At 39.7% G+C, this 16,810-nt stretch overlaps 1 protein-coding gene and 1 long non-coding RNA gene across 3 annotated transcripts in view; one reads left to right on the top strand and one right to left on the bottom strand.

Annotated features, from left to right (window-relative positions):
- Positions 1 to 16,810, bottom strand: part of LOC146689115 (uncharacterized) — a 370,205-nt gene that overhangs the window by 322,811 nt on the left and 30,584 nt on the right. The window lies entirely within an intron of this gene.
- Positions 1 to 16,810, top strand: part of LOC146689116 (1-phosphatidylinositol 4,5-bisphosphate phosphodiesterase gamma-1-like) — a 41,476-nt gene that overhangs the window by 10,621 nt on the left and 14,045 nt on the right. Inside the window, exons 2-19 of one of the 2 annotated variants that reach the window (XM_085437707.1) lie at positions 2,075 to 2,224; positions 3,000 to 3,093; positions 7,293 to 7,340; positions 7,923 to 8,007; positions 8,156 to 8,236; positions 10,358 to 10,392; positions 10,739 to 10,811; positions 10,901 to 10,996; positions 11,279 to 11,397; positions 11,983 to 12,068; positions 12,227 to 12,347; positions 12,473 to 12,641; positions 14,696 to 14,815; positions 14,924 to 15,031; positions 15,126 to 15,310; positions 15,760 to 15,960; positions 16,352 to 16,471; positions 16,588 to 16,771. In XM_085437707.1, the coding sequence (XP_085293833.1) occupies positions 2,075 to 2,224; positions 3,000 to 3,093; positions 7,293 to 7,340; positions 7,923 to 8,007; positions 8,156 to 8,236; positions 10,358 to 10,392; positions 10,739 to 10,811; positions 10,901 to 10,996; positions 11,279 to 11,397; positions 11,983 to 12,068; positions 12,227 to 12,347; positions 12,473 to 12,641; positions 14,696 to 14,815; positions 14,924 to 15,031; positions 15,126 to 15,310; positions 15,760 to 15,960; positions 16,352 to 16,471; positions 16,588 to 16,771 (2,075 nt within the window). Of the gene's footprint in view, positions 1 to 2,074; positions 2,225 to 2,999; positions 3,094 to 7,292; positions 7,341 to 7,922; positions 8,008 to 8,155; positions 8,237 to 9,754; positions 10,082 to 10,357; positions 10,393 to 10,738; positions 10,812 to 10,900; positions 10,997 to 11,278; positions 11,398 to 11,982; positions 12,069 to 12,226; positions 12,348 to 12,472; positions 12,642 to 14,695; positions 14,816 to 14,923; positions 15,032 to 15,125; positions 15,311 to 15,759; positions 15,961 to 16,351; positions 16,472 to 16,587; positions 16,772 to 16,810 lie in introns of those variants that run through there. The other variant, XM_085437708.1, reaches the window with a different exon arrangement.

Below are 16,810 nucleotides of genomic sequence, written 5' to 3'. Positions count from 1 at the left end.
ACATTAGCTGTGTTTCCTCTTGGTTTAGTTTGAGTGCAACACCAGGTTAGTATTTCCAAGTACGAATAACCTGGATCTTGTTTTAAATTTCACCATGATTTTCACTTTGAGACAATCAAAGGGATATTTTTTAAGCTAATGTATGTGTGAATCATTTATGTTTATAATGGTGTTTTTTTTTTACATCTTATAAAGTTATTATTTCCATGTACTGAAACCAAACAGATCTCTGGTTAAGAAATTGCTGCTTCCAGTGCTGGACCCCATCTCAATGAAGTACGGCCACATTTCCATCTGAGGAAAATGGCTTTCTCTTAATCTCATGCCAAACGTGCTCCATGTCATCTCCACATGCAGGAGGCTCAGATAGGAACCAGATTTCTGTTTGATTCCAGATTATTTACAACCTGCTGAGGATGGCCTTGGCTTGATAAAGACCCGGAACACTGTTCTTTCCCCTGCTGTGTGTTCCCTGTTGTGTATGCCCTGCAGTGTACATTTTGGAAAGATAGCTTTTTCCTGGTGGGATTTTTTTATGCCAATGGGAAAAAAGCTGTTGGGCTTCTGCTTGATTCCTGTTTTTATTCGGAAGAAGCTTCTCTGTGGTGGAAAAATCACATCCAGGCTTATAAAAGTCACATTCAGTTCAAGTGTGTGTGTGCTACAGTGGGTCTTTCTGTGGTCTGTGAATGGCAGAGCATTTTTGAGCCTATGTTTATGTGTGTTTGCACAAGACATCTGCTATGTCAGTAAGCTGGGGTTTTCTTTGTGGGTGTGTCGACTGCTGCCAGTGTCAAAGCAGAGGCCGGAGTTTACATCATATTCGGCGGTCTGTCACCCGACTCCATAAGCCTGCCAGTGGAGCTTTCACTGACTGAGCCACAAGTGTGCATTACATCTGTGAAAGCCTTTATATGACACAGGAAATAAGCCAACGGTTAGATTGCATGTAAATCTTCATCAAATAAACAAAACTGCTTGACGTGCTATATTTTGAGAAATAAAAATGACTTATTTATAATAACTTTATGTTATGACTAAGACTGCAGTGCATATTGTAGGCACTGCAGTGCAGTGCCTACAATGTGCACTGCAGTCTTAGTCATAGAATAGTTTCGGACTGTGTGCTTACCCTGACATTGAACAGGCATGTTCACAATTTGCTTCAGAATTCCAGAAGAAGTTCCAACCATCAGAACCAAAGTAAAGTTTTCTCATGTTTCGTTTTGTAATTCTAACCAAAGTTTATCTCTATTTATGTTGTTTTCATGGTCACCGCCTGGCTGCTTGCACAGAGACTAAAGGTACAAATTGGTTTTATAGCAGGCCGAATATTTTTTTGTCCAGATGCTTAAGACTGAGACCTATCCCAGCTGTCATAAGGGGAGAAACAGAGTACACCCTGGACTCTTGAAATGTCGTTGAGCATCCTCAGTACATTTTAATTAAGTTAATAAACGAAATTAAGTAAATTTAGTGGCTTAAAGCCATGATTATAAAAAGGGGCCTAATCTATTTTTCTGTTTCAGTGAGTTCAGAATATTTCTAAGTAATTCCCATGACCCAAAAGTTTAGCTCTAAACTCGCAATTTGAGACATTTTTCTTTCTTTTCTTTGCTCTGTGATGTCATTGAGAGCAGATAGACCTAATATGGTCATCTCAGGCACACAGCTCTGGCTGTGAGTACAGAAGCCCCACCCACCTGTTATTCAAAACTTCTTTTTCCAAGGAGAAGCCAATCAGAAGGGAGACTGAAAGTATAATCTCGCACTGTTAATAATGCAAAACTACTAGAGTCTCAAATTAAAAATACATTAGAGAATCTTTTCCTTTAATAATGTGGAAGGAAAGCGTAAACATCGGTGTGTTGCAGACATTCTGCAGTCAGCAGAAATGTTAGTGTGTGTTTTTGGGCTCTCACACACAAACACTGAGTATTTGTTCAGCTCTTCAGCAGCAGATTTCTGTGTGTTTGGCACTGAAATGAACAACGTGCCAAAGTGTGATTTATGGTTGTGCATATTTGCATTCATGCAACACAATCTTTCCTTCCTCTCTCTCTCCCTCCTACAGTCGACATACGGGAGATCCGGGAGCTGCGGTTGGGGAAGGGCTCCCGTGATTTTGAGCGCTACCCTGAGGAGGCTCGTAAGCTGGACTCCACCCACTGCTTTATAGTGCTGTACGGCCTGGAGTTTCGCCTCCGGACCCTCAGTGTAGCTGGTCAGTGTGTGTGTGTATATAAGCTACTGTCTGTGTATGTGTACTGATGATTCCCAAAGTGTTTTCACAGCTACTGTTTGGTTTTTCTCACAGTCATGTCTGCTGCTCAACTAGAACTCGCATCACATCACATAACATATTTTCTGTTACTCATTTTCACAACTTTGTTCATCTTAAACAATCAGTTTAGCACTGCTGTTTATTTAATTACTGTCAAAATGCCACATTTTGACACAATCTAACAATGTGCTTGGTTTCTCTATCATGATGTTAAGGCTCTACTGCAAACATATGTTGGTGGGCCCCTGGTGTTCAGTGTACAGTATCATAATTTGCCAAGTAACCATATAAGCAAAGCTTAGTTATGTAATCAACTTAAAATCACATCTTAAAATTTGATTTTCAACAACAAATAAAACAACCGTGTTTTATATTGTACTGTTACTTTACAATGAATCGTACAGACCTCAGTTATAATGAGTAAACCTGGAACCTACGTGGGTTTAAAACTACTGGTTTCCAAGTGAAGGTGTAAATCTTCAAAATAACAACTATGGGGAAAATGAACTCTTATTTGTTAGTGTGTGTTTTTAATAGTTTTTGATACAGAGTTATATTTGTTATGAGAATCATTTTACTGTTGGGTATGGTCTTTTATTTCTGGAGGAATTCAAGACAACAATAAAACTACAAAATTTAAAATACCTACAATTCAGTTTTAGCAGGACAATTGTTGCCCTAAAAACATTCTTGCTCTGTGAATTTGTGTTTGTAGCCTTCAGTGAAGAGGAAGTCAACATGTGGATCACTGGACTCAACTGGCTAATGATGGACACGCAGAGGGCACCGGCACCACAACAGATTGACAGGTTTGTGTGTTTGTGTTTGAGAGAGCTGTAAACCTGAGGCTTCATATACACAAATGGATATGCTCCTATATCAACACACAAATCATTCCTGTCCATCATCTTAAAGGGCAGTTTGTGCTGGGAAGGTAGAGGAACGACAAAGAGACTCTCAGATTTATTACAGTTGGTCTTCTGATCACATCAGTGTAGCTTTGTACCAGAATGACAAGTATCACAAGAAACCTGTGGCAAACATCAGAAGAAACTCTGGGTGAAAATCTGTATTATGAGTAATAATAAGAGTAGAAAACAATAATCATATACTTACACATATATAGACCACCGGAAGGGACCGGTCCGGTCTGGGGGATCTTGAGGATCAGGACTGTCCAGCCTTCGGTTAGCCATTCCGGGTGTCTAGCAGCTGGTTCATTAGTACTGCCAGAAGCTTGTGGAGTGCAGTCAGCTTCTTCAACCAGTAGGTGTGAACCATGTCGGGGCCTGGTACTGTCCAATTCTTCATACTGGAGACCCTTTCTGCCACTGTGATGGTTACTGGACCCTGTTAAGGGAGGTTGCTGTGGTCTGCTCTTAGATCCACTAGCCCCTGAGCATTGCCGTTAAGGGTTGCGTCCTTCTCCCATAAGCTCTTCCAGTATTGCTCCGTCTCCAGCCTTGGGGGTGCTGTTCTCACAAATTCACATTAACTACTTACATCCAGGGTCTAGCTAGAACCTCATAGATTTGAAACTGAAAGTTAGAAATTCCTCCACAAATAGTGATCCAATTGCTGCAGTATGGTGATATAGGCACTCTGCAGCTTTGCTTTACATAGAAATATGTCAAGTGTCCTGATTTTATTCGGTGTGTTAAAGAGACAGTAAGTAAGTAACAACTAAAAACACATCTTTTTATAATTGCATTTTGTTAACTTTTGTCTGTTTTTGTTTTATACCTTGTGAAGCACTTTGTGATCTTTTATCTAGAAATGTGCTATATAAATAAAATTTTACTTACTTACTTATTAAGTATTAATGTACAGGATGTTTTATTAAATGTCAGAAGTTTGTGAAGCTTTTATTTTGACATTTAAATAAACAGGAAGCTGGAGGTTCAGAGAATAGTGGGGAAAGCATGGCTGCACCTTTGAGACCATTCATCAAAACAATCCTTTGGAAAGCAAAGGATGTGAGTTCCATCAGTTCTTTGGGAACTGATTATAGTGTGTTTTGTGACAAACCAGTAATAGAAGTTCTAACCTGCTTATTGTGTTAATATAAGATTATATGTGTAGGAAACTTAACTTGTAGTCTCTTGTGTTAGTACTATTTACATGACAACCTATTAAGAGTTTTTTTTCTGGCTTTCTGATTTCACTCCAGTTGATGTCAATGATGTCAGTTCGATGTGATGGATGTGTACGAAGTCAATAAAGGAGCAAGTATGCTCTCTTTCCTTTCCCTGAAAAGGAGTTTGGCTGGTTGATTATCTATAACTCATTTATTCAGATTGATTAGTTAAAAAGAAGTTAGCCCCACTCAGAGTTATTATGAAGAGGGAAGCTTTCTAAAGAAGGCTATAAACATGCTTTTAAATGCTGTAAAGTTGCCCACAGGAACCTATATAGACTGGCCAGCTGGGTTCAGCAGAAGCTATAGGTTAACAAGTAGCTTTTCTTTAGTCAAAATCTAAACATGAACTCTTAAACTTTTTCTGGCATGCCCCACTTCAACAGCCCAACGGGTCAAGCCCCATAGCCCACATTTTTTATCGATTATTAACAATGAAAAAAAGATCTACGTTGAATTTGACTTAAATAGGGGTGAAGATAATCAGTGCAGTAACAACAGGAAATTCTCCTTTTCTCTGGGAAAAAACAGGAAACTGTTGAACAAAAACTAAACAAAATGAGCAGGAAAATTATACACCCCCTCCCACTCTCTTCCCCAAAACTAAAAAAAAAGGCTTTTCAGTGCCTCACCTGCAATGTCTCTGCATCTCACGTTACCTATACATTCACATCATCTGGCAATCATTTTCAATTCAATTTCAATTCTTGTTGTAGTGGACAGCAAGAGAGAGGGGCAAATGCACAGCAGCCACTATCCATTATTAATGAGTAGCAATGTATAACTTAGGGCTTTTTAGAAATACAATGTGTGGAAGGCAAAATAAGACACACATATGTGTGTATGTGATTTTGGTCTACACAAAGAGTCTTCAAATCCTGAGGCTTCTGTTTTTCTATGAGGTTGCAATTGGATTCAGGTCAGGTGATTGGCTGGGTCATTCTAGCTGCTTTATTTTCTTTGTCTGAAATAAATTGAGAGTTTTCTTGGCTGTGTGTTTGGGATCATTGTCCTGCTGAAACTTCCATCCCTGTTTTATCTTCATCATCCTGATAGATGGAAGCTGGTTTCTCACAAGAATGTCTCAGTAAATTTTCCATTTGTTCTTCTAGCTCTGCACAAGTGGTCCTTGGCTCTGGGGAAACTCTTGTGATAATTCTTTTCAGTTCTCTGTCTGAAATCTTGTGGGGAGCATCTGGTCGTGACCAGTTTACGGTGAAATTATGTTCTTTCCACTTCCAGATTATGGATCCAACAGCGCTCACTGGAACCTTGAGTAGTTCCGAAGATTTTCTGTGACTAATACTAACAGTATATTTTGCAACAATAACTTTGCAAAGGTCTTGAGAGAGCTCATTGGTTTTACCCATCATGAGATGTTTCTTCTGTGACAACTTGGTAATGAGACACCATTTTATAAGCCATCAGTTGGGACTGAAAAAGCTGATTTTAATTTGCACTAAGTGGCAGATGCTAGATATCAGCTGGTGTCCCATGCCTTTTTGCACCTCCCTTTCTTCAATACTTATTGTCCTCGCTGTATATACGTGCGGAAATTGGGTTGTTTTTAATATGAAACATTAAACTGGACAATGCTCCCCACAACCACCAAAACGGGAGGCCAATTGGTGCCAATTAAAAGTACAAAACTGAAGTAATGGAAACAATTAAAAAAAACCTGTCTATATTTGTGATCTGGGTATATCAAAGGAGTGGTGACCTGGACAGAAACGGAATTGTGAGTCAGCAGTGAGGACAAATATTTATTTTGGGATGAAAATATTTGTTCCGGACAAATGTGCGGAGGCAGTTTTTTGGCTTATGTGGTGAAAGCAGAGGAACAGAGAGGTGTTGTATGGCAGAAAGACAGTTTTGTTGTCTACATAGTGAGCACAGTTTATGTTTGGAAGTGGTCGAAGGGAATGAAATGGATAATTTTATCTATTTATGAAGTTAAGGAGAAGAACCATTGGCTGAATACTTAAAATAGACGCAGGCATTATGACAAAAGTCAACTTCAATGTCTTTGAAAGTTTAATAGTTAAACAAAAAGGGAAACTCTGTATAACATTGGTAATGTGTGTCTTTGTGTGTTTTAACACTGGAACACTAATTAGATTAGCTTTGTAATGTTACAGTATGTTGTAAGTAGCACTAATATTGAAGACATTAAAAGTGAAACTTTTTCATCCCAAATATAAATGATGATCTTTTTAAAAGAAAGAAAAAGAAGGGTACTCTTAATGAAAGACAATAAAAATATCCTACTTGAATGACTTGGCACTATGACCGGCAATTTCAATTCCATTTTATTTATATAGCACCAAATCACAACAGCAGTTGCCTCAAGGCAATTTAGAATGTAAGGGAAAGACCCTATAATAATATAGAGAAAACATCAACAATCAGGTGCAAGCACTTGGCAATTGTGGGAAGGAAAAACTCCCTTTTAACAGGAAGAAAACTCCACCAGAACCAGGCTCAGGGAGAGTCAGCCATCTGCAGCAATCCCAAGTTGTTAGGAAATGAGCACACCATGGATAATGTTCCTTCCTCACACTAAGAATAACCAAAATCGATAACATCGACTTAATGTTTTAGTTAGTATGACCAAAAATGATGCACTGGGCACATTATCATCAGGAAATTATTTATTAGTTTTACCTAAAATAGAATGACTTCTTTTCAGAGCACAGTCTGTCAGAATACATGTTCTGCTTCTATGTTAACAGTTAAAACAAAGTCTAAAAATATTCAGTGCTTTCCTTTAACTTCAGTGTTTTAGCACAGTACCCAGAAGTGTGTATGTTAGAGTTTAATGCTTTTAAATGCTTTCTCTCTCCTATTACTTTACCCTCTCTCCCTCTGTAGGTGGCTGAGGAAACAGTTTGAAGTCATGGACAGGAGCCACGAGGGCAGGTGAGTGACATGCAGGCCTTCAGCACCCAGTTGTAAAGCCTATGACGGCTGCTCATTAGTGGGTGCCACAGCAGGTGGAATTACGGTGAAATCATATCCAGATCTCATCAGAGAGACTCTGCCAGGGACCTGCCCATACACCTCCATGCTCCGAGGCCAATATCACGCAGACTATTTTAAATCCAGGCTTCTGTTTGGGTGGAAGTAGCTCCAGGACAAACAGCCTGCCACCCCCTGATAAGGAGGAGGAAGTGATGTGATGCGATGCCGGGAGAGGGCAACTTCCTGTCTCCTGTGAAAATAGTAACAGTAGCTAGAGAGAAAGAGGTGGGAGGTGGCAGGTCTGAGACCAGTAGTGATAGCGGTCATTGAACCTAAAAGATCCCAAGAGCGCTGACCTAGATTCTTTTCCAGCTTCCTTCTGTAATCTCTTATTGATTTCTGAAGTTGCATATGTAACGGTATGGTATTTGCCACCATGTGACTCACTCTGAACAAACTAGATGATTTTTTCATGTGCTGAGTTTAGATTCACTGCACTTGAATAAGGTTTTTCTTTCTTTTCTTTTGTTCCCATCCCAGCATTACAGTAAAGGATGTGAAAGCTCTGCTGCCTCAGGTCAACTATCGAGTGCCCAACATGCGCTTTCTCAAAGACAAGCTACAGGTTAGAGTGAAACATAAGTCTGAGGATCATTTTAATGTTTTACTGCCTGCAGCTTCTTTGCCTTTTTGAATTTGCTCTCCTGCATGTTCTGACTTGACCACAGCACTGTTTGGTGTCACTGTAACTCACAACAAACCCATTTACATAGGAGGTGGAGGCCAGGAGCGACCTGTCATACCCCAACTTTGCACAGCTCTACAGAACACTGATGTTTGATGCACAGAGGAGTGTGAGTGTCAGATATAAACCTACATACATTTGCAGAGCACTGGAGGAAGTATTAAAATCGTATACTTAATAAGTAGCATCATCAGGATGGAAAAGACAATAAAGAAGGTTTTTCTTAAGTCACTATTATAAACCATATACTAAATGTTATGCAAGGAAAGTTTTACTGTCCAAGTGGTTTCAAGGGTGGGGGGTACACCTTGCCACACCAGAATGTGAAATAAGCCAGCGAGCTTGAGCTTGAGCACAGCCTACACTAATGATATGATAAGGAACTCATTATTGGAGTTTGGATTTCATTAAATCTATATGATGAGATATAGTAGGTTGTTCACCAGCTAAATTGTTTCATGTCCTCTGGAGGATTCATTTTGACATTAGGAACTGTAGGAAAAAATCTGGGTTAAGTTCAATATCAGCAACTAGCGCTATAAACTAAGCATGCTACGTCCTGCGACAATTTTCACTTTGATCAGGAATAAGCTTACTGAGGAAACTGAGACTCAGTTGCCTTTTTTAGGATGCCATTACATGTTGTTAGTGCTTCGTAGCTACAGGGTGTTATACAGCATGACCCAAAGTGGCAACTGATGAAAATCTTTCAAGAACCTTTTTTTGTTGTTGACTTAGCAAGCATAGACAGTGAAGGAAATGGAGCTGTCATGATGTCAACCATCAGTTTCTGAAGTAACTTTTGAACCCTCAAGATGAATGTTTTCGCTGTCTTCATCTTGGTTGCAATAAACTTGACATGAAAGGCAGGTCTGGCTGAAAAGCACACTCATTAGCAAATGATGCCACTAACAACTCTTTAGGCAGTTAGCTTGCTGTTTCTCACGGGTCCTCCATTTTGAAACACAGCATGACCAAAATGTACAAAATAGGCTTCATTTTTTTATTTAGTATATCCCAAAATGAGTAACTGAGCTCACAATTTACTATGGTCAACACATGAAGTTGTTTTTTTCCTAGACTTCTATGCTATGTTAAGTAGCTAGCAAAGTGTCTGTGTTAGCATGCTACGAGCACACATTGGTTTTGATACCTAAGACCAAACAGAGAAATCCTGTTCAGGATGTTTTATTCAAGAAATCATGCAGCACGATTTTAGTCGTTTTTATATTCTTCAATTTTCTAAAGCTCTGGCTGCTACAACAGCAATATAACATAATTGTTTTCAAAACATTTGTAGACAAAATTAAAGAGGTAAGGATGAGAGTGTTTGGTAGGGTTGCCAACTGTCCCGTTTTAGCCTAGACATGGCGTATAATGAGGCAAATTAGTTTGTTCCTTATTAATGTCCCTGGATGCTTGTGTCCAGTCACAACCAACACTGATGACCTATCAGGCACACCACATGTGAGGAGTAACACGTGATTCGTAAAAATAACGTTTGGTCTCCGTAGCATAATAAACTGGGTAATTGAAGCCTGTATTTACAGTATTTTTATTTGAATATTTTTTTCTTTTCTGATTATTTTTCAAAAAAATGACCATCATTTACTTTATTTTTCTTTATTGTGTTAGAAAAGGCATTGAAACTGATTACCAACATTTTACTGCATTTTTATTATAAGAATATGGACATAAAGTGCATATTAAACTTTGCCCAGCTGACTGTGCATTGTGCTTCTGGTGCACCAGTGTCCCTATTTGATAGTTAAAAAGTTGGCAACCCTATGATTGGGACATGTGCAGAGAAGCGATGGGGATATATTGGTCAAAGGATGTTAACCATTGAGCTGCCAGCAGGAAGGAAAGAAGGAGATTCCAGAGAAGATTCATGAATGTAGTGAAGGAGGGCATGCAGAGGATTGGTGTGACAGAAGAGTTTGCAAAGTATAGGGTGAGATGATCCACTGTGGCAACCCCTGAGGGGCTAGCTCAAGGAAGAAACAACAGCAATATTTTATATGTTTATACAGTATTATATTTATCTGATCTTGATTGTTGTACTTAAATATCACTTAGCTAAAAGTTTCAGTAGCTCAGAATTCCACTAAGTAAACACACCAGTGCTGTGATACTTCCTCTTCTGCTCTCATGCACGCTTTGCTCACTTTGTCCTTTACTGCTCCCTCCCACCTGTCCATCACCTGGTTCCTTCCCTTTTGTTCTTCAGATTATTGAGCAGCTGGAGCTCTCCTTCCCTCTGCGGTGAGTTCCTCCACCTTTTTGTCCTCAGTGTCTTGTCCTTCATCCTCACATCCCCTGCTATCCCACTACTCCTCCAGTTTTCCCAGTTTATCAGGGAAGTTTTGCATTTCAAATCTTTATATGATTTGTCACATTAATGAAATTTAATAATTGTTTTGGATGTCCAAAAAAGTGAAATGTTTTCTTAAAGTTATGTATGCGATGGGGCGGTGGTAATAAAATAAAGAAAGCTATCACAATGAAATTATCTATCACTAAAATTCTTGATGTTTCATGCCTGCTTTCTCATTCAATAGTACTTTCAGACGTCTGCCATCTAATATCTTGTAAATCACTGTCTTTTCAGAAATGTTGACAGACCAGAGCTATGTCAAATCTCCCTCTATGACTTTCAAAAGTTTTTACAGATGGACCAGAAGGTACAGAAAAGATTGAGTGCCCATCAGCACACAGAAAAAGCTTCCCAAAACTTCTTTGCGCTTACTTTTCTTTATCTGGCTCGTCTCAGGAGTCCTGGGCGTCAGATCTTGGTCGTGTCAGGGAGTTTCTTATGGGCTACATGAGGGGGGCACCACAGCCTGAGCCGATGCTACAACTGGATGAGGTGACACACTAAATAAGCACAAAAAGTTAACCTCTCAACAATCCACCAGGTCACTGACAACCTCGCTGTACGGCTGCTTTTGTTATAGACACATACGTGGTCAGTGCTGGTGTTCCAAATGACCAAAGGAAAATGGTACATTACTGAAGTGAAACCCTAACCTGAGATGAAATGCCATTGGCCTGATGGATGTTCTCGATAAACTTGAGCATACAGTCAAATCACAGTGTTTTCCTGACAATTAGATATTTTTGCTGTTTTTTGTTTTTGTTTTTTTTTTAGTTCCTGACCTTCCTGTACTCTAAAGAGAATTCTGTGTGTGACCCTCGTCTTTCACCCGTAGTTCCTGATGACATGAAAAGGCCATTGTCTCAGTACTGGATCTCATCTTCGCACAACACGTAGGTCTCACAGGAAATCTTTCAAGTTCACAAATATTCATAATTCAATAAGAACATCTTTTAAGCTAAACACAGATGACAGTTTAAAAAGTTCAGTGATAAACTACCAACTTTATTATAGAGAGCATGTCATTAGAGACTGAGTTTGCAGATAGGAATTTTTATTCTGCTTGCTAATATTTTTAGGATTTTTATACATTTTTTGAATGTTTTTTCCAACGCAGAAGTGAAAGGGATATTGCTGTTCTTTGACATCTTATTATCAAAAATGTTGAGTTAAAAAAATTGGAAATTGAAAAGTCCTTCATGACAGAGATATTTCAAGAGAGATATTCAAAATCCTCGGATTTGCAGGTAACTGCTGAAAACAATACGATTCAATATTTCTGTGGAAATTTAAAGACTGGAGTCTGTTTTGTTTTTGGTTTTTTTTGCTTGCTAGTTGCGTCGAGGGGTAGTGCTGGGGGTTGTTAGTATTTATTTTTTTAAATATCATTACGGTATATTTTTACTTGCTACAGTATTAGTTATTCTATAACCACCGCTGCTATAACCAGGTTGTTTTCTACATTCATGCTTTTTCAGGTACCTGACAGGTGACCAGTTTTCCAGTGAATCATCTCTAGAAGCCTACGCTCGCTGTCTGAGGATGGGCTGCCGCTGCATTGAACGTATGCGAGATGTTTTTTAAACTCACTGGTGAACTACTCCTTCCTGCAGTTTATTACATACATAGTGCTGTTCCACAAGCTTTGGGTTAACCAATACAGGCTTCATTTCAGGGTCTAAAATCTTAACTATATGTTTGATTTTTAATTTCTAATCTAAGTGGACTGCTGGGATGGACCTGATGACCTGCCAATCATCTACCACGGCCACACATTAACTTCCAAGATCAAATTCCTGGATGTGCTGCATACCATCAAAGAACATGCCTTTGTTATATCTGAGTGAGTACATGATTGTGTTCATTTACTGAGCCGTATTGCTAAAGTAGCAGTTTTAAGTAGCGACTGAATCACCATTTTTTTTCTTTAGCATTACAGCTCTTCTACCTACTGTTGTGTCTTTGCAGGTATCCTGTGATCTTATCCATCGAGGACCACTGCAGTGTGGTCCAGCAGAGGAACATGGCCACGCACTTCAAGAAAGTTTTCGGAGATCTGCTGCTCACCAAACCGGTTGACAATAACGCAGAGGAGCTTCCTTCGCCCTACCAGCTCCGCAGGAAGATCCTCATCAAAGTATATACTCAACACCTCAACACTGAAGAGATTTTTCATTTTAAATTGAAGTTAATATCACACAGTGATGTTTGTCAGGTGGTAACAATGTGTGCAGAGATGTGAGTTAATTCAGAACAATGGAGGAGGTGTAGATAATGGAAAAATAAAACTATTTTTAAAGGTTGCCTTCAAAATAGATTCAAAGCTGTATTGCTCTCAGCTCTGTATATATCTGGTCAAAAGTTTCATCATATCCTGAAAATTTACACCACATGTTCACCAGAAAGCTTGACTATTCCACAGAGTGGTAGATAGAGTAGCTGACAGTAATTACGATGCTGCCCTCAGCTCTCTGTCATCAGCCCCAAAGCACAGCGTCCCACCCTGTCTATGACCAGCCAATCCTTCCTGATTATAGGCTAGAAATGCACGCAAGCACAATTAGTCTGCCTATAGTTAAGACAAAGAGTTACTTTTGGCCATTTGAAAAACAAAAATCTCTTTGAAGTTTAAGTTAATGAAATGCCACCTACAAAAAAGGTGTTAAATGAAATGTCGAAAAATCGTTTTATATTTATACATTGGTGTGAAAAAGTGTTTTTGCACCCTTTCTGTTTTCTTATTTTGTTTTGTTGTTTGTCACACTTAAATGTTTCAGATCATCAAACAAAATGTAAATATTAGACAATGATACACAAGTAAACACAGCATGCCATTTCTAAATGAAGGTCTTTATTATTAAGGGGCAAACCTTAATAATGAACTGCATCGCCCTGTGTGAAAATGTGATTGCTGCGAAAGCTGTGGGATTCCAGTGAACCATAGTGAGAGCCATTATCCACAGATGGTGAACACATGGAATAGAGGTGAACTTTCCCAGGAGTGGCCGGCTGACCAAAATTAGCCTAAGAGCGCAGCGACGACTAGTCCAAGAGCTCACAAAAGACCCCAGAACAACATCCAAAGAGCTGCAGGACTCACTTGCCTCAGTTAAGGTCAGTGTTCACCATAAGAAAGAGACTGGGCAAAAAGCAACATAAAGGCTCTGTGGACTGATGAGACAGAAGTTAAACTTTGTGGAAGGTGTGTGCCTCATTACATCTGGCGTAAAAGTAACAGGAACATCATATTAACAGTGTGATGGTCTGGGGCAGGTCAGGACCTGGAAGACTTGCTGTGTTAAATGAACCATGAATGCTGCTGTCTGCCAAAACATCCTGAAGGAGAAAGTCCAGCCATCTGTTTGTGACCTCAAGCTGAAGCACACCTCAGGTCTGCAGCAGGACAATGAACCCAAGCCCACCAGCAAGTCCACTTCTGAATAGCTTAAGAAAAACAAAATGAAGACTTTGGAGGGGCCTGGTCGAAGTCCTGACCTGAATCTGACTGAGATGCTGTGGCATGACCTTAAAAGGGTGTTTCATGCTGGAAAACCCTCCAATGTGGATGAATTATAACAATTCTGCAAAGATGAGTGGGTCAAAATCCCTCCACAGTGCTTCACTACCAGTTATCACAAATGCTTAATTGCAGTTGTTGCTGCTAAGGGAGAAATCAGGAAGGGGACAAACACTTTTTCAAACCACTATAAAATTTATAATGCCAGGTATTTATTTCTTGTCTTGATATCACTTGCATACTCTTACCTCCACCTAGGCAAGATATATTTTTTTCCACACAATTTGTCATAATTTAAAAAGAGAAAAAGGTTTCTGATTATGACAAGAAACTCAAGAAAAACTGCTTTGGTAATGAGTGCGGCAAAATAATACACTGTTTTGATTTGTATGTGTAGATTTTTCTTCCCCTTGATTTTACTTAAAAATGGCTTGTATGTCATGGCATGGTGGCCAGTTCTTTGACATCATTTTAGGCCGTGTTGAAATCGTACAAATGCAAACACTGACAGTTCCATTCCCTAAATGGTGATGTCTGACAATGAGATCACTGTTTACCTTGAGCTGTCAATTAACATTTCAGATTCCACATTAATGGAAAATACACCTGGTTGAGATTTTCCTGGGACAGTAAACCTGTGGTGCTCAGCATCTTTCTTTCTTCCTCTGTCACAGCACAAGAAGCTGGTTGAAGGAACCCTGTATGAAGAGGTGACGTCAGCCAGCTACTCTGAAAACGACATCAGTAACTCCCTAAAGAACGGCATCCTTTACCTCGAAGACCCCATTGACCATGTGAGTTTGTGTAAGCTTGGCTAAGTGATTATGAAGAAAATATACTTTAACCTCTAACTCTAACTATACTGATCGTTGTGTGTCTAAAATGTGTGTATCCATTTGCAGACATGGACGCCACATTATTTTGTCTTGACCAGTAATAAGATTTACTACTCTGAGGAGACGTCTCATTATCAGACAGCTGATGAAGAGGAGGATGATGAAGGAAAGGAGGTAGAAAAGTGGCACATAGCAACACATGGCAAAACTTGGTGCTTTCGCAACCAACTTTGGTATTACTACCTCCTATGTCTTTGTAATTGGTCAGGAGTGCAACAACAATGAGCAGCACTGTGCAGAGCGCTGGTTTCATGGGAAGCTGGGTGGAGGACGCGATGGCCGACAGGTGGCTGAGAAACTCCTGCAGGAGTACTGCGAGGGCGGGGCCAAAGACGGCACCTTCCTGGTCCGGGAGAGTGAGACATTTGTTGGAGACTACACCCTCTCCTTCTGGTCCGTGTGTTTTCTGTCATAAAATAGCTGATAAATTAGTAACACAATCTGGTGCAGAGAAAGAAAAAAAAAAACAACATTTGTAAAAAAAAAAATTGCCATTTCATGATCAGACATCTCAAATTTAAATTATCTCCAAACCCCATATCCAGGAATGTCAGAAAAGGTTTCTAATTATCTTGAAAGTTCATTAACAGAACAGCTTTACACACTAGACAGACTCGCTTAGGAAAGCCCAGGCTTTCCTAAAATGACTAGCGGTAACTAGGCTTAAAAAAAACTTTAGCAAATAAGGAACCTAAATGTTTAGAAGTTGCCTACAGAAGAATAAATCATCGACAGTTCAGGGACCCACATATGATAAAACTCTGACTGAAGAAGATAGGACTAAAGAGACTAGAGAGAAGGAACTAAATCACAGTACTAATGCAATCTTATTCGCCTTCCAGGCGCTCTGGTCGGGTCCAGCACTGCAGGATACATTCACGTCAAGAGTCTGGCTCCACCCGCTTCTACCTGACTGATAACCTGGTGTTTGACAGCCTCTACCGGCTCATCTGCCACTATAGAGACACGCCGCTCCGCTGCAACGAGTTTGAGATGAGGCTGGGAAACCCTGTACCTCAGCCGAATGCACACGAAAGCCGAGAGTGAGTGACTCACATCTTAATATAATAAAGTAGAGGGTAAATGTATTGATACTTTAGTGTAAAAATACATTACAAGTTCAAGTCGTGCATTAAAAATGTCCTGTAATGTAAGCAAAATGATGCTAGAATAGAGGAAAAAATATGAATCTTTATTATTGATGCCTTTAATATTTATTGTATTTTATAGACTGCAGGTTACATAATTTTCATTACTGAATCAAATCGTCTTTGAATTATGTTAGTAATTAGTTCATTAAAACAATCATAAAATTAAAATGCCAGCAATTTAAAAGGTTGAAGCCCAGGGAGCAAACTGAATTCATTGCTCAATGTACTCCACAAGTGACAGTGCAAATAACAAACTGTTAAAATGAAGTTTGTTGCTGTTCAGGTGGTACCACTCCAACCTGTCCCGTGTTCAGGCTGAACACATGCTGATGCGTGTGCCCAGAGACGGAGCTTTCCTGGTTCGAAAACGCAGTGAACACAACTCCTACGCCATCTCCTTCAGGTAGAACTTGACACACCGTAAAGGACAAAAATATGAGTTCTGGTCTCTGCTCAGTTAATTCTTAAAGCCAGCATAAAAATGTCATTTATTTTTGTCTATAACTTTTTTGTGTGTAGGGCAGAGGGTAAGATCAAACACTGCCGTATCCAGCAAGAAGGCCGTCTCTTCATGTTGGGTAGCTCGGCAGAGTTTGAGAGTCTGGTGGATCTGGTGAGCTACTATGAGAAACATCCTCTGTATCGTAAAATGAGGCTCCGCTACCCCATCAATGAAGACACTCTGGACCGGATGGGCACCACGGTTGGTCAAGACACACCTCACTTCAAAGCATAACCTTGT

The sequence above is a fragment of the Copadichromis virginalis genome, linkage group LG17, assembly GCF_057382275.1.
Source record: "Copadichromis virginalis isolate Kocher_CV1m ecotype Utaka linkage group LG17, C_Virginalis_male_GT1.1, whole genome shotgun sequence".
NCBI classification, from domain to species: Eukaryota; Metazoa; Chordata; class Actinopteri; order Cichliformes; family Cichlidae; genus Copadichromis; species Copadichromis virginalis.
This window is presented reverse-complemented; position numbering and strand designations above follow the sequence as displayed.